At 34.6% G+C, this 20,417-nt stretch overlaps 2 protein-coding genes across 2 annotated transcripts; both read left to right on the top strand.

Moving 5' to 3' along the window:
• Window positions 1–6,579: 6,579 nt before the first annotated feature.
• LOC125234516 (insulin-like growth factor-binding protein complex acid labile subunit) lies at window positions 6,580–11,156 on the top strand. The gene is made up of 2 exons (XM_048140783.1): window positions 6,580–6,710; window positions 8,337–11,156. The coding sequence occupies exons 1-2, from the start codon at window positions 6,689–6,691 to the stop codon at window positions 11,033–11,035; spliced, it is 2,721 nt and encodes a 906-aa protein (XP_047996740.1). The 5' UTR covers window positions 6,580–6,688; the 3' UTR covers window positions 11,036–11,156.
• A 795-nt stretch (window positions 11,157–11,951) lies between these two features.
• On the top strand, window positions 11,952–19,548 carry LOC125234853 (transforming growth factor beta activator LRRC33-like). Its single transcript, XM_048141271.1, has 2 exons — window positions 11,952–12,459; window positions 16,663–19,548. Exons 1-2 carry the CDS (start codon window positions 12,441–12,443, stop codon window positions 19,347–19,349), a joined length of 2,706 nt encoding a protein of 901 aa, XP_047997228.1. The 5' UTR covers window positions 11,952–12,440; the 3' UTR covers window positions 19,350–19,548.
• Window positions 19,549–20,417: the final 869 nt, after the last annotated feature.

Here is a 20,417-nt window from a genome sequence, read left to right as displayed (position 1 = left end):
ATAAGCGACTTTCAAAAATTTTACTTCTAAGGAAATAAAAAAATGAAAGTTTATATGTGGTACAAGATTAATTTTAAGCTATGAATTTTATTTACACTGCGTAAGTACATGTGTATTTTATTATAAATATAACTTTTACCAGACGCGACAAAGTTGGCAAAAAACGACTCTAACTTACCTCATTTTCTCAAGCCTGATTTTGATATATGATACGCAGGGACCTGTAACTAGACCGTTTGTAAGCAGCCAGACCAATCGGATGGACCCAACCATCCGCCAGACCGACTTAAAGTTTCGATATGAGCATTAGTAGAATTGAAATATTCCGGGTCTATAAAAGCTAAAAACTTGAATTTTCTACATTAAGCTACGTGTATATTGTATACTTGACGTAATAAGCGACTTTCAAAAATTGTACTTCTAAGGAAATAAAAAAATGAAAGTTTATATGTGGTGCAAGATTAATTTTAAGCTATGAATTTTATTTACACTGCGTAAGTACATGTGTATTTTATTATAAATATAACTTTTACCAGACGCGACAAAGTTGGCAAAAAACGACTCTAACTTACCTCATTTTCTCAAGCCTGATTTTGATATATGATACGCAGGGACCTGTAACTAGACCATTTGTAAGCAGCCAGACCAATCGGATGGACCCAACCATCCGCCAGACCGACTTAAAGTTTCGATATGAGCATTAGTAGAAATGAAATATTCCGGGTCTATAAAAGCTAAAAACTTGAATAACGAATTGAATTTTATATTATAAATAACGTAAACAAGGAAAAAACAAATTGGTACAGTGCATTATAAATTAAATATTCAATTCAAAGAAGTAAACAATCAATGTTACAACGGTATAATAACTAAACGAATTTCCTTTCTCCTACAAAACATGGTAACATACCTAAGTGACGAACTTTAGAATTACAAGTTTAGGAAGTTTAAACATTTGTACTCAATACGAACATCATCAACCCCGTTATAACCCATGTCGGAAATGCTGAATTTTCAGACACGAATACATTTTTGGCATTCTTCAAATACATGTATGCCGTTATAAAAAGTTTAGAATACTTTACGTGTGTACACAACATATACACTTATACTTTCCACCTCATTTTAACTGAACTTATATAAATGCTTAAATAACTTTTGTAGTATGCGAGGGATTTGACATTATATGCAACATACACATAGTGCCTTTATACATAGTGTGAGGTCCCTCGCCCACAAATTAAAAAGGATCGATCTTAAAACTAATTTTAAACCACCTTATTCACGACCGAAAAAAAAGTTTAATTTACTTTTCTTCTTTAAATTTATAATAAAATACACATGTACTTACGCAGTGTAAATAAAATTCATAGCTTAAAATTAATCTTGCACCACATAAAAACTTTCATTTTTTTATTTCCTTAGAAGTAAAATTTTTGAAAGTCGCTTATTACGTCAAGTATACAATATACACGTAGCTTAATGTAGAAAATTCAAGTTTTTAGCTTTTATAGACCCAGAATATTTCAATTCTACTAATGCTCATATCGAAACTTTAAGTCGGTCTGGCGGATGGTTGGGTCCATCCGATTGGTCTGGCTGCTTACAAACGGTCTGGTTACAGGTCCCTGCGTATCATATACCAAAATCAGGCTTGAGAAAATGAGGTAAGTTAGAGTCGTTTTTTGCCAACTTTGTCGCGTCTGGTAAAAGTTATATTTTATAATAAAATACACATTTACTTACGCAGTGTAAATAAAATTCATAGCTTAAAATTAATCTTACACCACATATAAACTTTCATTTTTTTATTTCCTTAGAAGTAAAATTTTTGAAAGTCTTTTATTACGTCAAGTATACAATATACACGTAGCTTAATGTAGAAAATTCAAGTTTTTAGCTTTTATAGACCCGGAATATTTCAATTCTACTAATGCTCATATCGAAACTTTAAGTCGGTCTGGCGGATGGTTGGGTCCATCCGATTGGTCTGGCTGCTTACAAACGGTCTAGTTACAGGTCCCTGCGTATCATATATCAAAATCAGGCTTGAGAAAATGAGGTAAGTTAGAGTCGTTTTTTGCCAACTTTGTCGCGTCTGGTAAAAGTTATGGCCGGCGGAAACGGTCTGGCATTGATGATAACCAATTTCTAACAACGTGCTCTAACACATATATAAAAATCAGCCTTGAGAATTTAAGGAAAGTAAGCACTTTTTTTTTTCACCTTCATCACTTGATAGCAAAAAATTGGCCGATGGGCCGAACTAGAAAATATGCACACATTAAACGCCGATGTGAACTCTACATTGTCCCAAAGTTTCATCCTTGAGAATTTGAGGAAGGTCTGGCGGGCCTGGGCTCTGGGTCTATATATAATATAAATATAAATACTTATATACATAGAAAACATCCATGACTCAGGAACAAATATCTGTGCTCATCACACAAATAAATGCCCTTACCGGGATTCGAACCCGGGACCGCGGCGCAGCAGGCAGGGTCACTACCGACTGCGCTAGACCGGTCGTCAAAATTCAGCTTAAGAATAAGTGTCTGTGTTTATTTAATCTATATTCGGTGCAGTTAATACGAAATACGATGTGCCGTAGGTACTGCCTTATCTAAAAGAAATGCTATACCACCGGCTTCCATCACTGCTCTGTAAACACCAAATATACAGGGTGCCCGGTAATTAATGGACAACCTTTTATCCACCAAGAGCCCTTATACTGGTCCAGAAAATCGACTTTAAGGTTTAGTAAAAGTCGCCTGGTTTTCGAGATTTTCACACTTTTTAAAATTTCAATGGATATTAATGGACAACCTTTTAACCACCAAGAGCCACCTTATACTGGTCCAGAAAATCGACATAAAGGTTTAGTAAAAGTCGCCTGGTTTTCGAGATTTTCACAATTTTTAAAATTTTAATATTACCTAAAATTTTGTGTGAAATGTGAAAAGTGTGAAAATTTCGAAAACCAAGCGACTTTTACTAAACCTAAAAGTCGATTTTCTGGACCAGTATAAGGTGCCCTCTTGGTGGTTAAAAGGTTGTCCATTAATTACCGGGCACCCGGTATATCTACAATTCTGAACCTTTTTGTATCGTAAAAAGGTGAAAAGTGTGTAGATACATACATACATACATACATACAATCACGCCTGTGTCCCATGAAGGGGTAGGCAGAGCACATGAAACTACTCAGGTTTCAGTGCCACTCTTGGCAAACAAGGGGTTGAAAGAAAACGAAACTGTGACATTGCAGTGACAGGTTGCCAGCCAGTTGAGTGTGTAGATGTTTTTGAAATTGTGTGTTATTTTGATAAACAAGCCTTATATACACGGTTCTCGTGAGCATTGCGAGAGACTTTTAGAGCATATTCCTGATCCTATTTTAAGACTAAAATGTCATATACACTTTTCTAGATTTCGCCTAGTTCAAAGTTATGACCAATTGAAAAAAAAAATCTTATTGTTACTCAGTACAAAAGGCTTTTTTAACAATGTTGATGCCATTACGGCGAATTAGTCTCACTATCCTCGTTGATAGATGTCCAAAAGTACGAAATAAAAGCTTTTAAAAATGAAGTTTTTAGAAAAAAAAACGTCAAAATTCATTTGAAGTGCTAGTTTTATGAATAACATTTACTTTTTATGTGAAAATACATTCGAAAACAGTAAAAAAAATTAAAAAATATTTTTTTTTGGCAAAATTTCCTCATGTGAATTTAAAAAAATATTTCCTTTAGCCTCAGAAATGCGTGGTTAATATCACTCGCAATGCTCACGAGCACCGTGTATAGGAGCTATTTTGACGCCATGGATTTTGTTCGAATGAGGCGCCAGGGGCGCCTGTGCCCCTGTGAAAAAACATATCATCTCGCTCTCACGTATGGACTAATAGGGTGGCGCCATCTGTCATAACCTTTGAGTGTGCCTCCTCATTGCTTACAACATAAAAATAATCACATAATAAATGAATAAATGAAAACTAAAGAAGCATATTAAAAACACAACTAAGAAATATCACAAATTTTCAAACTAAACAAACCTATCAAAATACGAAGCCCCGCATTTAAAATGTATTAAGTAAATTTTATCAAGTAAATTGGTTAAATAGGTAAGTACCGTATTGCCCTAAGGTTGACTGGTATAGAATGTTTCGCCTTTAGTGTTTCTTTTGTGCCTCGAAGTTAATTAAATAATTAGAAACATTGGTGTTTTTGGGTAATTTTTTTCAAAGTTGTCCACCCCACTTTTTTGTAACATGGGTATTTTTTACGCGATTAATACTCAGAATCGCGAGCTTTTTCGATCCTGATAGGAGAAAAAAAATGTCCCAAAGTTTCCATACATTTTTTCGAACTTTCCATTCCGTTACCGCCATACAAAATATATGATAAAATGGTAACGGAATGGGGAAAAAACCTTGAGACACTTTTTTTCTCCTATTAGAATTGAAAGAGCTCACGATTCTGAGTGGAAACCATATAAAAATTTCCAAATCCAAAAAAAAAACCCCGGCCACCTTCAAATCAAGAGTGAACAGGCATCTTCTGGGCAAGCTCACTCCATCGTAGGCCACGTCTTTGCCTTTGGCTAGTCTGTGGCCAAGAGTAAGCCCATTTATAATTTTTTAAAAAAGTGGGGTGGACCTTGACACGATTGCAATGTCAGTTGAGCTAGCCTTGCAGTTAAAATTAAATGTACAATGTAATGTATAGTCAACAACACAGCTGTGAATACAAAATATGTATACAGAACTTTATTGCCTGTACATTAATTAAGGTATACATGTTTTTGGCACGTTGTCTGTATTTACAGCTGTGTTGTTGACTGTACCTGCGGGAGAGATACCAACATCCGTTGTGCTTAACTAGATTTCATTAGGTTTAACATGTAATGAAACAGTGATTTATCTACATAATAAATTCTCTATTATAATTATGCTTCGGAGTGATAAGCATAAGTTGATTTTTTTTTACCTCTTACCTGAATTTAGACTATATCTGTACTTATTGTAGAATAGTACATTACGATACAAGTGCGTAAAAAAGGAAATTCGAAACGAGTTACGAATTTCCTTTTCGCACGTGTATCGTACGACGTTTTTCAGTACAGATGAGCCTCCGAAGTTTCGACCTGGCATCTATTGAACCACTTCTCGCACTAGTGCGTAAAAAACACCATCTGTACTGAAAAACTTATTACGGTTTACTGGTGAAACCCGATAAATCGAGATAATTTGTCTTTGAAATAACAACATTGTGGAAATTGCACATAGTTCGAATTTCAAAAACCGATTTGCTCAACTTATCGGGTTTCACCAGTGAATTTCTATATATATATGAATGTAGAAAATGTTGTGTGCATAAATAGGCATTATGCACATAAACTTAGCTTTAATTACATATGTAACTAAAAATTATTTGATAAACGTACGCCACATAGATTCTAGATAGTGATACCTAGTGCCGTAGCCGAATGGCATTTCAGCGACGCGAAACGAAAACGAAACGCCGCGAAAGGTAGTCTGGTTCTGTCGCGCCAATACGCAAGAGCGATAGAGATAGATATCTAATACGAGCGTTTTGTTTCGTGAGCGTTTGTGCTACGTACCCTGTTCAATCGGTACCCGTAGGTATTATGGTACGGGACTTTTGCGGTTTTTCAGTCCCTAGTAGAAACTCTTAGATGACGTAGGTACCCGTCCTATCCCTGTGACTTAATCACCACGTTTTTACGACAAAACAATTACTTATGTGTGATAGCCATTTTAATTCATATAATTTTATTAATATTGAGTTACTAGAGAGAAATGCAGCAGACGAAATTTCTCTAGTGTATGTTATCTCTGATAAGGCACATCTCGGACACTGGCGATCAAATATATGAAAGAGGCGCGTTCCTAGCACACATTCTAAGCTCGTGTACATAGGTGAACGCGTACCATGCTTGTATGAGTGAGCGGTAACCGTGTGAGGTAACCGAGGGGGTGGGCGGCACTTTCAGCGGGGAGCGGGAGTGGCCATACTGTACGATAGTACTCTTTATTATACTGTGGATAAGGCTAGGCGCCTTTTGACCAACTCTAAGGGCGAGCAATTAATGCTTGCACTTATATCTTTGTCTTTGACTTATTAAATATAAGTTATGTTTAAATATAACTACTACTGTCCATATTTTTCTTCTAATTATGTGGCGCTTTATTTCGTGCACTGCATAAAATATTTTATTTTAAGTATAGGAAACTAGCCTATTATGCGTAGATATTTCTACTGACGCATTGAAAATCCCAATACTAAATAAGTTTGATGTCAATATGTGTATTACTCGTATGTGTTGATAAAAAGTAACCTATTGAAAAAGTAGCATGTACAACGAGCATTCGTACATCGTAACTCGTTAAAATAAAGTTTATAATTGCTAAAATATATATCAACGTGCTTAATATGTTTAAATAGTATGAGTCACAAATGTCACAATGTAATCTGTTTATACTACTCCCACTCACTTCCAAAAACCAGGAATTCTCCGACAGAAGGAGGATAGTTTCATTTAAACAGTTTAATCGTTTGTTGATCAGTTCAACGGTAGCCTTTGCAACGGATTGTTGATATAATTGTAATATTAATTTAATGTTTTCAATTAAATCAGTCTGTATTCAGTGCGTTTTGGATTGACCATGGATTTTAAAGTATTTTTATGTAAGTATATTCATAATTATTCATATAGGTATTTGTTGCATTCATGGTCTTACAATGTATGAACTAAGTAAAACTTTGATGATTAATTTATAAAAATATCACATCATCGTCTTAGATTTTTTTAAGAATTCAGCGGAAATATTTAGCAACCCTCATTTTCCGTTATTATTTTTAATGCAAAATTAAAAAGCAAAGTTAGAAAATTTTATGAATTACATATATTTATAAGGTCAGTAAGAGATACTTTCAAGCATCTGGTAAAAGTTGCGGCCGGCGGAAATAGTGTGGTAATGCTGATTATCAACTCATAACAGTATTTTCTAACACATATTTTACATAAAAATCTGCCTTGAGAATTTAAGGAAAGTTGTTAGTTAAGTGTTTTATTTAACCTTTTGGTCGGAAAATTCCGTCGGACCAAACTAGCAAATAATATAATATTCAGACAGTCGTAAATGTCGATACTAACTCTAGGTATATTATTATCCCAAAGTTTCATCCTTAAAAAAATTAGGAAGGCCAGCTCTGGGTTCCTGCTCTATTATCACAAACAAACACAAACATACAAACAAACATACACACATCAGGCAGACAAGGTGGGGACTTTGTTTTATAAGATGTATCTAGTGATTGTGTACCATATGTACTCGATGTTGTGTACTAACAAATCCGATACTTATTATTTATTTATGACATATTAATGAGGGCCAAAGTTCTAAATTGATGCATCAGTAAATAAATATCGAGTGTTTATCTATTTAGTAGTTGAGTGGAAGATAGGGGGGGGGGGGGGAGCTTTGCCCAGCAGTGGGACTATAAATTAGTCTAATAAAATATTATTGTCAACGCAATCTATTCACAGGTTTATCTTTGTTATGCTTATGCTAAGTACCTGCCTACTAACGAACTATCAACGTAGGTTTACTATAGCTATGTCCGCATTTTAACAGTACTTACGTAGGTACAATCTACCTACACACAATTACAACCTTTTGAAGGTTATTTTTGCATTCGTGAGCAATAGACTAGGTAAGAAAACAACGTTATTGTTTTGTTTAAATCAAACATGTGGGTGAAATGATAAGGTACAGCGGAGCAAATCTCAACTGGGGGCAAATGTAACTGCTCCATTTTTTTCCATGTTTTAAAACGTTTGCATTATTAAATAGAGTGTCCACCGGTTATATAATACTTTTTCTTGCGAAATCTATATTTATATAATTAAAATTTTAACATTTACTTGGATTTTAAAACGAATTTCGCGCGGAGTATTGTACCTAAGTATCTATACCGATGCCGATATTATATAGCGTTTGAATACTTTGAATCTTTATGGTACATTTTTTTTAATTTATTTCAATCACTTATTTTTATGTTTCCTTTAAATAAATTATTAATAATTAGTTTAAATATTTAGGTACCAGGAGCATTCTTGTTGGCTGATATGTGTATTAAAAACAAAACAATGCAAACTAATACAATTTTAATAACATATAGATGAATAGTCAATGCTATAAAAGTAGATATAGTATTATAATAACCATTATATATACACCATACTGAATCATGAGCCAAATAAAACGTATTTATTCATAGATTATAACTTTGTCTTTACACTCTTTTCAGATATTGCCACATTCGTCTTCCTATCATGTTTACGGGGAACGTCAGGCACATGTGCAATCAAAGACCGCAAAGATTGCACTTACTCGGTGGTCTGCGAGTTCCATCCAGGCTCCGTCAGCAGCCCCTGCAACTCCAACGCACACGTCAACTTCATCATCAAGGAGTCCTCCCTCGAGACCCTCACCACCGGCTTCTTCGGGGCCACCAACTTTGACTCCAAAGTCAGGAGCATCCAAGCCGTCAACAACAAGTGGACCAACATCGAATCCTACGCCTTCAAATACTACTCCAAATGCACCGACCTTAACCTCGCCAATAACAACATCAAAAATATAAAAAACAACGCTTTTAGACTATTGACCGTTCTCAATTCACTAAACTTGTCTAGAAATGAAATTGACCATTTAAATTCAGACTCTTTTAAGATTGCTGATTCAGGTGTAAATGCAATAATAATCCTCGATCTCTCAAGTAACTTATTGACGAAAATTTCAAGTGAACCGCTGAGTAAGATGACGAACTTAGAACATTTGTACTTGCAGAACAACAAACTTAACTCTTTGGCAGATGATAGTCTTCTAGCTTTGAAAAGCTTAACAATCCTTAATTTACGGAACAATCAGCTGACAGCTATTAATGCTACCCTCATTAATTTGAAATCGTTATTGGCATTAGATTTGGCTCATAATAATTTGATTAAATTATCAGGGTTTGAAGTAAACCGCTTAGGATCTCTGTTATTCTTGAACTTGAGTAACAACGCTATACAGGAAATCGAGTCTAACAGCTTTACTCAAACTACTAGCCTTAAGTCGATTGACCTAAGAAATAATAAAATCAAATCAACTATAGATGATAAAATGTTCAGCAACAATAATCAACTGCAATACTTAAACATGTATAATAACAGTATCGAGCATATACAAGATGATGCATTTATAAACAATGTTCTAACTACACTTAATTTAGAGAAGAATGATTTAAAAGGAGATATATCTGGACAAACATTTAAAGGAATATCAAAAATTACTACGCTCGATTTGTTCAATCATAGTATAACAGCTATAAGAAACGACGCATTTTATACAGCTGATAGTCTCATGTCCTTGAATCTGAGTAGAAATGATATAAATACAATCGAAGTTAACAGTTTCAGGAAAGGGACGAATTTGAGCATTTTAGACTTCTCCCACAATAATATATCAAATCTAGATTTTTTACAAGATGCGTTAGAAGTTCTCACCGAGCTTTACATTAATGATAATAAACTCACTGTCATAAAACAAGGTACATTTGCTAACCAAACGAAATTGAAGAAACTGGACTTGTCAATGAATTTCATCCTTACCATTGAAAACTTTTCATTACCTCTTCTGAGTTTGCAATATCTAAATGTAACTGGTAACCTTTTGCAAGGGTCTCTTAAGAGTGACGTTCTAAGTCCATCAAAATTTATCCGATTTTTAGACTTGAGCAGTTTCAACCTTACCAGTGTTGAACACAAAGCATTTGTCGACTCACCTCTACTTGCTAGAGTGAACCTTTCGCATAATTCGATCAACTTTATAGAATCAGAAAACTTTATAAATATGGGCAATTTGTACAGTTTGGATATATCCTGGAACAACCTAAGAACTTTGCCAGTAAATAATAGCAAATTACCAAATCTTAAGTCACTTTATTTAAACAACAATTATTTACAAGGCATTTCCAATTCCTTTTCAGACATATCAAATGTAATTTACCTTGACATTTCTGTTAATAATATTACTGATATATCTGAGCCAATATTTCAAACATTACTGAATTTACGTGTTTTACATGCTTCTAGTAATAAGTTGACGCAGTTTAATAACCCACGTACAAACTCTCTCACAAAGTTAATGACTTTAAGCTTATCTTCAAATGATTTGTCTGATATAAACTTAAGTTTCTACCCAGATTTGATTAACGTCGATTTGAGTCACAATAGAATCAGTTCCATAAACAATTCCTTCTTCCAAAACCTGGATTACTTACAGTCCATTGATTTGAGCTTTAATAATATCACTAAATTGACTCCCGGTACATTCCAAAGCCTTAAAATTTTAAAGCTTCTCAATGTATCTTCGAACTCAATTAGAGACTTGCGCTACGGCAGTTTCAAAGGCCTTGGAAGAGTAGAAGTTATAGATGTATCACGAAACGCTATACAGGTCCTAGACGTGCACATATTCCACGAATGCACAGAGTTGAAACAATTGATTATTGATTACAACTACATCACTCAGCTGGACATTGAGAGTTTAGTTACAACCGCTACTAAGCTCAACGTCCTCAGTTTAGGCGGCAATCCAATCTTGTGTAAAGAAATTGTGAGAAATTACAATTCAGGCATTGGAGGGAGGCGCGTTGAAGTCACTTCTGTGCATAAGGTCTTTGAGGAGGATAATGTTCACGGAATTTGGTGTGGTAGCGGAACTGTGTCATCAACTACAGCGGCTTCTAGTACTGCTACTTTGACAGAACCCAGTGGTACCAACGCTATATCCCACGTTCTGCTGGCCTGGTGTACGGTGTTGACGATTTTGATACTCGTTGTAATTGTTGGCAGTTATTTTTATAAAAGAAACCAAGAACCGTTTGAAATAAGACAGTCAAGTAGCAAACGAAGTTGCTCCACAGAATTTGAATACCAAAGCGATCTATTATTAGAATAAGTTATTATATTAAGATACAAATTAATTTATTGTATTTATTAGTAATTTGTTTAAAAATAAGTTTTATTTATAGAAAGAGTCGCCAAGCTTTGTAAAAAATACCAATAGTTAAATAATTAAAACAATACATTGTTGTTTTTATTGTACACCCCGATAGCCCTGTTCAAAATTTAAATTATAATTTAGAAGCAGTCCAAGATAAGAAGGCAGAGATTTTGATAGCCCACCTAAGCAAGGGTTAAGTAAACGTCATAAGTTGACCGGCGACGATGCTAAAATCATTGTCTACTTGGACTAACTCCAATGTTACTACTTACCACGATTATTTAATTAATTTAGGCTTGTAAATCGTTTACATTAAGTACGAATAAAACCTTAAGACAATAGACAAGGTCGTATCAAAACCGTGTGGACAGTCATTAAATAAATTTAAGCTAATAAGCTTGGCTTCCCTGTTCTCAGATTACCTTTTACGCAGTCCTATCCTCCTTAGTCCTGGCAGGCAAGTATGCTCACGCGATAAATGATAAAACATCTGGCCGTCCCTATCGCACTATTTTTAAGTGTGATAGGACGGCCACATGTTTTATCATTTATCGCGCGACCATAGTTGTTGCCTGCCTGATGTACACATTTTGGTACATATTCCGAAATGTAACAAAACACTTCCAGGACCCAGGACGTCATTTTTAAGGCTACCGAAAGACATATATCATTTTGCTAAAATAATGTATGTGCGTGCGACTTTCATTCCGGAGGTCGCGGGTTCGAACCCCCGCTCGCACCAATGAGTTTTTCGAAACTTATATGCGAAATGTCATTTGATATTTGCCAATTTTTCGGCGAAGGAAAACATCGTGAGGAAACCGGACTAATTCCAATAAGGTCTAGTTACCCTTCGGGTTGGAAGGTCAGATGGCAGTCGCTTTCGTAAAACTAGTGCCTACGCGAAATCTTGGGATTAGGTAATAGTTGTCAAAGCGGACCCCTAATACGATGACGTTCTTATACGATGACGTTCTTTTTTCCGTACAATATGTCGAAACATCCAAGGGTTACATGTACTGATGAAATAAGTCGTATTCGTAGTTTCCGACACGAGTTTCCGCACTTGCATGTACAGCATGTTTGTATGTATACATTAATCTTATCGCTTCGGTATTTTTTTGCCGTCTCTCCCATCCTAATCTATCGTTCGGGAACCGACTGATAACATATGTTCGAAGAATCCCACCATCTGGGTAATCATTGTGTCCAATAATAACAAATGATGACTGTGTCCCGTTGTCCATTGACATCGAATCGAAACGTGTTATCTGCGCAGTCAATGAGAGACTTGCTGAAGAGATCATTGTGCGTACAATAAGAGATGTGTTTTCAGTAAAGTTTCGGTTTGGAGTGCAAGATGGATTCTAAGTGTTTGTGTGAGTAAAATTGTTTTGAGCTTTTCGAAATTTAAAAAAATCTGTGTAACTTTAATTTTTAAACGTTTGAAACTTTTGAACTTGAGTGGTGGAATTTTCAAATAATTTAATTTGTAACATAGGTATCGGTATTCTACATGATTTATTATTTAGGTTTAAAACGTGACATACGTAATGGCGTGATGGTAATGGGACCAATTTTTTTATCAGTATCGATAGATAATAGGGTTAATAAATTTGAAATGAAATAAAGTGGAAATATAGGAAGAGTTTTCTCAACAACGTTTAAATTTAATTGAGACGCACGTCAAAACTGCCAAAATTACCGGCAACTCCGGCAAGAATTCATTTGTGAATGTTTGTTAACCTACCAGTAGATAGTATTGTAATTGTATTTTAAAATTATAGAGGTCAATCGATTATTCATACAGCGCTTGACTTTTAATTTAGGTTTTTTTGATTTTAGTAAAAATTAGGAAAACATTTTTCGTAAAATGTTTTTAATGTGTCTTCATATAAAAAAAAAACATAGAGACATAGCCACGGATCCTGTGGTAAACATACATACAATTTTATGTAAATATTTTAAATAGTGTTAATGACGAAAGTGAGGATTAGTGAGGACTATGCATGTTTGTATTTACATACGTATTATATATAATCACGACTATACCCCATAAAGGGGCAGGCAGAGCACACGAATACTAAGTTTCAGTGCCACTCTTGGCAAAAAGGGGTTGAAAGAAATCCAAATTGTGATATTGCAGTGACAGGTTGCCAGCCTTTCACCTACATGTCTCTACATGTCATGTTTGTATTTGATCAATTCAATTTGATTCGTCATTTTCTTTACTTTTGAAACTCGACGTTACGCGTTACTTGTATCTATAATTTTATTGTGCATACGAATTAATTAATTAATATTGTCTTCGGTTAGCACGATAGTTACTTATAACATAAAACTACGACCGTCCCGAATGTCAGGATGTATTGTAAATTCATTATACGAGCTTAATCTGTTTCCATAGTTTTAATTAAAAATTAATTATATTCATTGTTTTTGTCATTATACCGGGTTGGTAATAAAAAACAAAAAAATATACTGTAGGCACTCCTTCAACTGACCTACAGTTTTTCAGCAACTTTTAAACATCATTTATTTATTTAAAGGTTATTACTATGAATTGTGGTTGTATGAAATTCAAAGCAGACAGTTTATTGTTATTAATACATACCACAAAAAAAAAACTTACAAGAACAGATAACTCGTAAAAATGAAGGTACTAAGGTAATGGCGCCTATTAACGTGGTACTTAGGCAGATTTCAAAAGATACCAAAAAATTAAGGGTATCAAAGCTCATTAACGACCACAAATATTTTTTTTATGGAAGAGTATTTATTGAACTATTAGTTTTGAAGAGTTTTAGGATCATTTTAGTTTATTATATGTCATAAAATGATTATTGAAGCCAACATACCTAAATTTTCTATTACCGTGGTAATGAACAGGTTGCAGTTCTATTAACGCGAATTGAGATTTCATTACCGAGGGTATGAATGACAGTGTTTTTCTACCATCGGTAAATAGAAACCCATCTCAAAATTTGGAGCTTAATACCGACGGTTGAATATACAAATTATGACAAATACATATACCTATACTATCCTCCTTTATGAATACCCACAGAAGACTCAGTTTCACCTAAGAAATCTGTACTTACGGTACACTAAATGTCATATTTTGATACAAGACTAATATGTCGCTCGGTAATAGATACTTCTATAGGAACCCATTACCGACCCAAACAAATATTGCATGGATCGGTAATAGATTCTTATATATTCTATTACCGAGGGTTATCTGATCGTACCATCGGTAATAGGCATAAATTGGAGTATTATAAAATCTAATTCCGACCCATAAAAACAAAGTCATACAGATGTATTTTCATTACAAATCAAAATAAAATATTGCAACCTTATATTAAAACCAAGTTTACATAACTGGTAAGTAAGCATCAGACTTAATGTCAATGTTTAAAAAAATTTACAAATTAACGGTTTTCATAGAAACTACGAAATCAGTCATGAAGTTTTTGCTAAAAATTAAGGTTTTGTTGAATAATTTTCATACCGCGTAAATAGTTCTTTGATAGCGTGAATAGATCAAGATTGAAACAACTGTAAGACATTATATAACTGATCACATATACTTAAAATAAAGCAAAAAGAACTAATATCACTACTTTAACTATTACCGTGGTATACCACAGTAATAGAATCTACTCACGAAATGGCGCCTTTCACCGCTTTCTTTTAATTTCCACTTTAAACACATTTCCAGGCTAAACAATACGTAAAAAGTACTCAGAAGTCATGTAGAAAACTATAAACAATAATTTGAAATGCATAACTTTCACCTGTTTGCCATAATTATTACGTAAACTACTAAATGAGATTGGAGTTCACTTATGTTTAGCGTCACACGTCAGTATGACACAACCTCTTCTCGCGGCCCCGTGGCAAAAACTGTCAAATAGCGAGCGTCTTCTTTCATTCACACTCTCTATCGCCTATATGTGCGTTAGTCAACTAAACAGGCTTCCTTTGTGTGAGTAACTTTTTTTAAGAAATTGGTCGGTTTGCCTATAAAATGCGTATTTGCAAATGCGGCGGTAATGGACGTCGATTTCGATACCCGCGTTGATAGCCGCCGTTACCTTATCAGCAGCAAAAGTGCATGGAGAAATTATGAATGAATTCATTGGTAAATTCTACACTAAAGGAAGAAATACGGTAATCTTGACTGCGGATATTTCGTTTAAGAAATTTATCTGGCAGTCAGGATTGCTCTCCTGTACCTCAAATATAACTTAATTGTTATAATGTAAAAGTAAAAAATATAAATCCTATCACGTGGTGAAGGCCGGAATCGAACTGGCAACGTGTTTACGTGTAGTTATCGATGCTGACGCAATCAACCCCTGGTTCACATATTTTTAGTAAAGTATATCAGTGCCTTGCTTTAATTTTTTCCTTTATCACAATGAATCTTGTGTAGTGTACATATACTAAAAATTAAGTATATGCTTAATGTAGTTGCCAGAAGGAAGGTACCAACGTACATTATTGTATTATTTACTCAAAAGATTCAATGGTATCATAAATATACACTCCTTATACACTACTTTAATTATTGTCCGGATAATGGAATGCTCTAATGTAGCTCGCGAACTTAAACGTTGGTTTAAGATGCGGTCACACTTCGCACAGTGGAGCTGTCCTGACGAGTTGCCCCATACGTGTAGGAGGGTTAATGTCGCGTCTTATATACTCCTTTTTGCTGTGTACTTAACACAGCAAAGGGGAATGTACAAGTTTCTAATGGGGTGGCAACGCGCATGTGACACTGTTTGAGTTGCAGGCGTCCATAGGTTACGGTGACCACTTTACATCAGGCGGGCCGTACGCTTGTTTGCCACCGACGTAGTATATAAAATATAAAAAAATAAGTTAGTGTGACAATCTCATGCAAAGTAACTTGCTCCCACAGTAACAATTATTGTATTAGTAATGTGTTTTGGGAACTCGGCCATGATAAATATAATAGGTTCATTGCAGATACTTATACGGTTGTTATATTTGGCTGCTACTACTACTCCTTCCGTGTATCCGATAAAGGCGACTCCATCAACAATTATTGTCCGGATAATGGAATGCTCTAATGTAGCTCGCGAACTTAAACGTTGGGTTAAGATGCGGTCACACTTCGCACAGTGGAGCTGTCCTGACGAGTTGCCCCATACGTGTAGGAGGGTTTTCCTATAGCACGAAAAAATGTACTTAGCTCTTATTCTATGCTTAGCTTAAGTGAATTTGCATATTACTTTTTTATTTTATTTTATTTTTTCTATTGCTGTACTTTTTTTGTGTTAAAATGGTAATAAACGTATTTTTTTTAAATCTATGTCGCGTCTTTCGGATATAGAGCTTAGCATCCAGGTTTTCCAAGCGGTGCTGCTCAAAAAAATTGGGTGCTAGCCAAAAATGTCTGTCAGTCAGCACTAGTATGTAACAATGATAAAGGAAGACCGTTTCGTTTACTATATGGTTTAGTCCATATTAATATTGTGCAATAAGTTTAGTCTCCTCTCTCTTTTGGTATACTTACAACAATGAACATTATCCTTCATTCTTTTCAGATGTATTCATCTTCCTATTCCCCATATGGAGCGCTTCGACAATATGTATGATAAAAGACCGTAGCGAGTGCACCTACACTGTAGTCTGCGAGGGTCACGCCGGCAGCGCCAACAACCCTTCCTGTGACTTTGACCCCTTCGTCAACTTCATCATCAAGGACTCCGTCGTCGAAACCCTCACCACCGCCTTCTTCGGCTCCACTAACTTTGACTCCAGGGTCAGGCGCATCCAAGCGGTCAACAACAACTGGTCCAACATCGAGTCCTTCGCCTTCAAATACTACACCAAGTGCATTGACATGGACCTCTCCAACAATAACATCAAGAATATCAAAAACGACGCCTTCAAGAACTTGTTCGTCCTTGAATCTTTGAACTTATCCCAAAATTTCATAGAACATTTAAACCCATCTGCGTTAGCGATTTCGGAAATCAGTGTCAACAAATTAAACACACTGGATCTTTCAAATAACTTATTAACGGAGATTAGCAGTGAGGCTCTTAGCAAGTTAACCAACCTCAAGAGTTTGTATTTGCAAAACAACAGGCTAAAAATATTGGCAGACGATTGCTTTAATTCTTTAAAAGTTTTAAGTATATTAAACTTGCAAAATAATGAGCTAACGGCTATAAATGTAACACTAATCCACTTGAAGAATCTGAAAACACTGGATTTGGCGTTCAATCATCTGTTAAGATTGGTAGGATTCGAACTAAACCGATTAGACTCCCTTGCTTATTTAAACATGACTTATAACGATATTGAACAAATCGAATCGAATTGCTTCAATCAAGCATTCAGCCTCATATCGATAGACTTGAGCAACAACAAAATTAAATCGCCTATAGAAAATGTAATGTTCATTAATAACAATCGTTTAGAACATTTAAATTTGTTTAATAATAGTATTGAAGAAATACAGGATGATGCATTTAAACATAACGTTTTAATTTCGCTAAATTTGAAGAAAAATAACTTGAAAGGGGAGATAACTAGTCAAACATTCAATGGAATATCAAACGTACAAAGTCTCGATTTATCCAATCAGAGTATAACAGCCATAAGACAAAACGCATTTCTTCCAGCAACTAGTCTTCTTCATTTAAACTTGAGTAGTAATGCTATAAGTACTCTCGAAAATTCCAGTTTCTCACCTTCACTACCCCTAACAGTTTTAGATGTTTCATACAATCTGTTAACATCTCTAGAGTTTTTAAATGGGGATTTATTAAATCTTACTGAATTCTACGCGACTAACAACAATCTTACATCTATAGCAAAAGGTACCTTTCTTAATCACACGAATTTGAAGAAGTTGGACCTGTCAATGAATTTCATCATTACCCTAGATCAATTGTCTTTACCTCTTCAGAATTTGCAGTATCTAAATATGACTGGCAATCTTTTGAAGGGGTCTCTCAAAAGTGACGTGATAAGCCCTTCAAAGTATCTCCGATTTTTGGACTTCAGCAACTTCAAGTTTAAAAAAGTTGATAATGAAGCATTTATTGATTCTCCTTTACTTGCTAGAGTGAACCTATCGTACAATGCAATCGAGAATATTGGTATAAATAATTTTATGAATATGGAAAATTTGTATAGCTTGGATTTATCATATAACAAACTGAAAAAGTTTCAAACAAACAATAGCGTTTTATTAAATCTTAAAGCCTTGTACCTAAACCACAACCGTCTCAAAACTATCGCGAATGCGTTTTCAAATATATCAAATGTAATATATCTCGATATATCTGATAACGTTATATCTGATCTCTCCATTCCATTATTCCAAACATTACAAGATTTGCGTGTTTTGCGTCTTTCAAATAATAAGGTGGAAAAATTTAACAATCCGCAAACGAACTCTCTTACTAAATTGATGACTTTAAGTCTTTCTTCAAACTCTTTGATTAACTTGGACTTGAGCTATTTTCCTGATTTAGTCAACGTCGATTTGAGCAACAACACCATTAACTACATCAACAGCTCTTTTTTCCGAAACTTAGACCATTTGCAATCCATCGATTTAAGCCTTAACAATATAGCAAACTTAACTCCAGGCACATTCCAAAGTCTTAAAATTTTAAAACTTTTAAATTTGTCTTCCAATTCGATCACGAATTTGCGCTACGGGAGTTTTAAGGGGCTCGGGAGAGCCGAGGTGATAGACTTATCTCGAAACTCGATACATGTGTTGGATGTGGATGTCTTTCACGAGTGCACAGAGCTGAAACAACTGATAATTGACTACAACTTCATTACACAACTCGAGTTCGAACGATTGGTTATGACTGTGACGAAGCTGAATGCTCTAAGTTTGGGTGGCAACCCTATTAAGTGTAAGGAGATAGTTCGAAATTACAATTCAGGCATTGGAGGGCGGCGAGTGGAGGTGACTTCTATAGACAAAGTCTTTGAAGAAGATAATGTGCACGGCATTTGGTGTGGTAATGGGACAGTTGTCAATACAGTGAGTACCCCTGTGGCCCCAAAATACGCGAGCGCCTCAAGTTCCACTAGTGTGTTCTTTGTGTGGTGTGCGCTGCTGACAGTTTTGGTCCTGGTAGTTGGTTTTGCCAGTTACATGTATAGACGAAAAGGTTTGTCGATTTTAACAGACACTAGAAGCCTGAGAAGCACAGTACAGTTTGGAAGTACTGAAAACCATAGTAACTTATTGATTTAAGCAAGATAATTTTAAGACGATGGAGTGTATTTTTTATGACAAGATGATGATGATTTGTTTCCCTATTCATAATTAAGACTTTAAATATCGCTAAAAGCGAACTTCACCAAATATTGCATTTAGGTTGTTAATTAGGTTTAATTTAGTGATATTTTTTATAATTGTGACACAACAGTACCAAATAAACATTATTTTGATATTTTTTGCTTTTTTTATTTTATATCGTGCAATCAAATTGAGATATAATGTATCAAATGTAGTTTTTTATACACTATTTATTTCTCATAGATTTGTAGAGAATTTGAAACCTACCAAAAGCAATTAAAACACTGCGACCTACAATATAATGCAAAATTTTAAGTGGTTAATAATCGTAGCGTAGTTTTTGGTTACCCGTCCTGATAATTAAATCAGACGTAATACGACAAAAATACACTAATTATTCTAAATTGCGTAGTAAAGTAGTCACCCAGAATTAGCAACAACAGACAAGTTTTCAAAACAGTGACCTACGATAATAATAAATCCATTTGTATCATTACATTCCAATAGAATTGGTATACTACGATTAGTATTGTTTTGAAATACTAACAAAAGACGATTTTGTAAATAAACGTGAGAGATCAATGAATGTTTTGTTTCGGTGACATATTGATGCTCTATTGTTTACTATTTTTGGCTATTGGCTATTACTATATATATAGTACTCATGCTATAATATAATTTTTATAAAAGATATCAAAGATTTGTGCCGTTCTTCATTAAAAGGCACCATATTGTCGCTTAAGTGTATGGAGGCTAAAGGTTAATTTATTCCTTATGTTAACCCTTAAATGCATGAATTTTTCTTTTAACGAGATATGAATATATGTGATAGAAAATGGTTTTCTGACTCTGGGAAAAATAATAAAAAAAATATTTAATATCGATTTTTATACTAAATCAGTGTTAGAAGTTAAATAGGCCAAATCTTATTTATATAAATATATCATTATTGGTAAGTTTTATTAAAAAAAAATGACTACTATTAAAAAGGTGCACTATTTTTGATACCCCTATGATAAAATG

The sequence above is a fragment of the Leguminivora glycinivorella genome, chromosome 16, assembly GCF_023078275.1.
Source record: "Leguminivora glycinivorella isolate SPB_JAAS2020 chromosome 16, LegGlyc_1.1, whole genome shotgun sequence".
Lineage (NCBI taxonomy): Eukaryota > Metazoa > Arthropoda > Insecta > Lepidoptera > Tortricidae > Leguminivora > Leguminivora glycinivorella.
The sequence above is the reverse complement of the archived record's forward strand: the minus strand, read 5'-3'. Positions and strand labels throughout refer to the sequence as shown.

What these genes read in the sequence shown, in the direction of transcription:
- LOC125234516 (XM_048140783.1), top strand. Translation starts at nt 6,689, where the DNA reads ATGGATTTTAAAGTATTTTTAT. An exon ending in GGATTTTAAAGTATTTTTAT is followed by an intron (nt 6,711 to 8,336) that starts GTAAGTATATTC and finishes CACTCTTTTCAG; the next exon opens with ATATTGCCACATTCGTCTTC.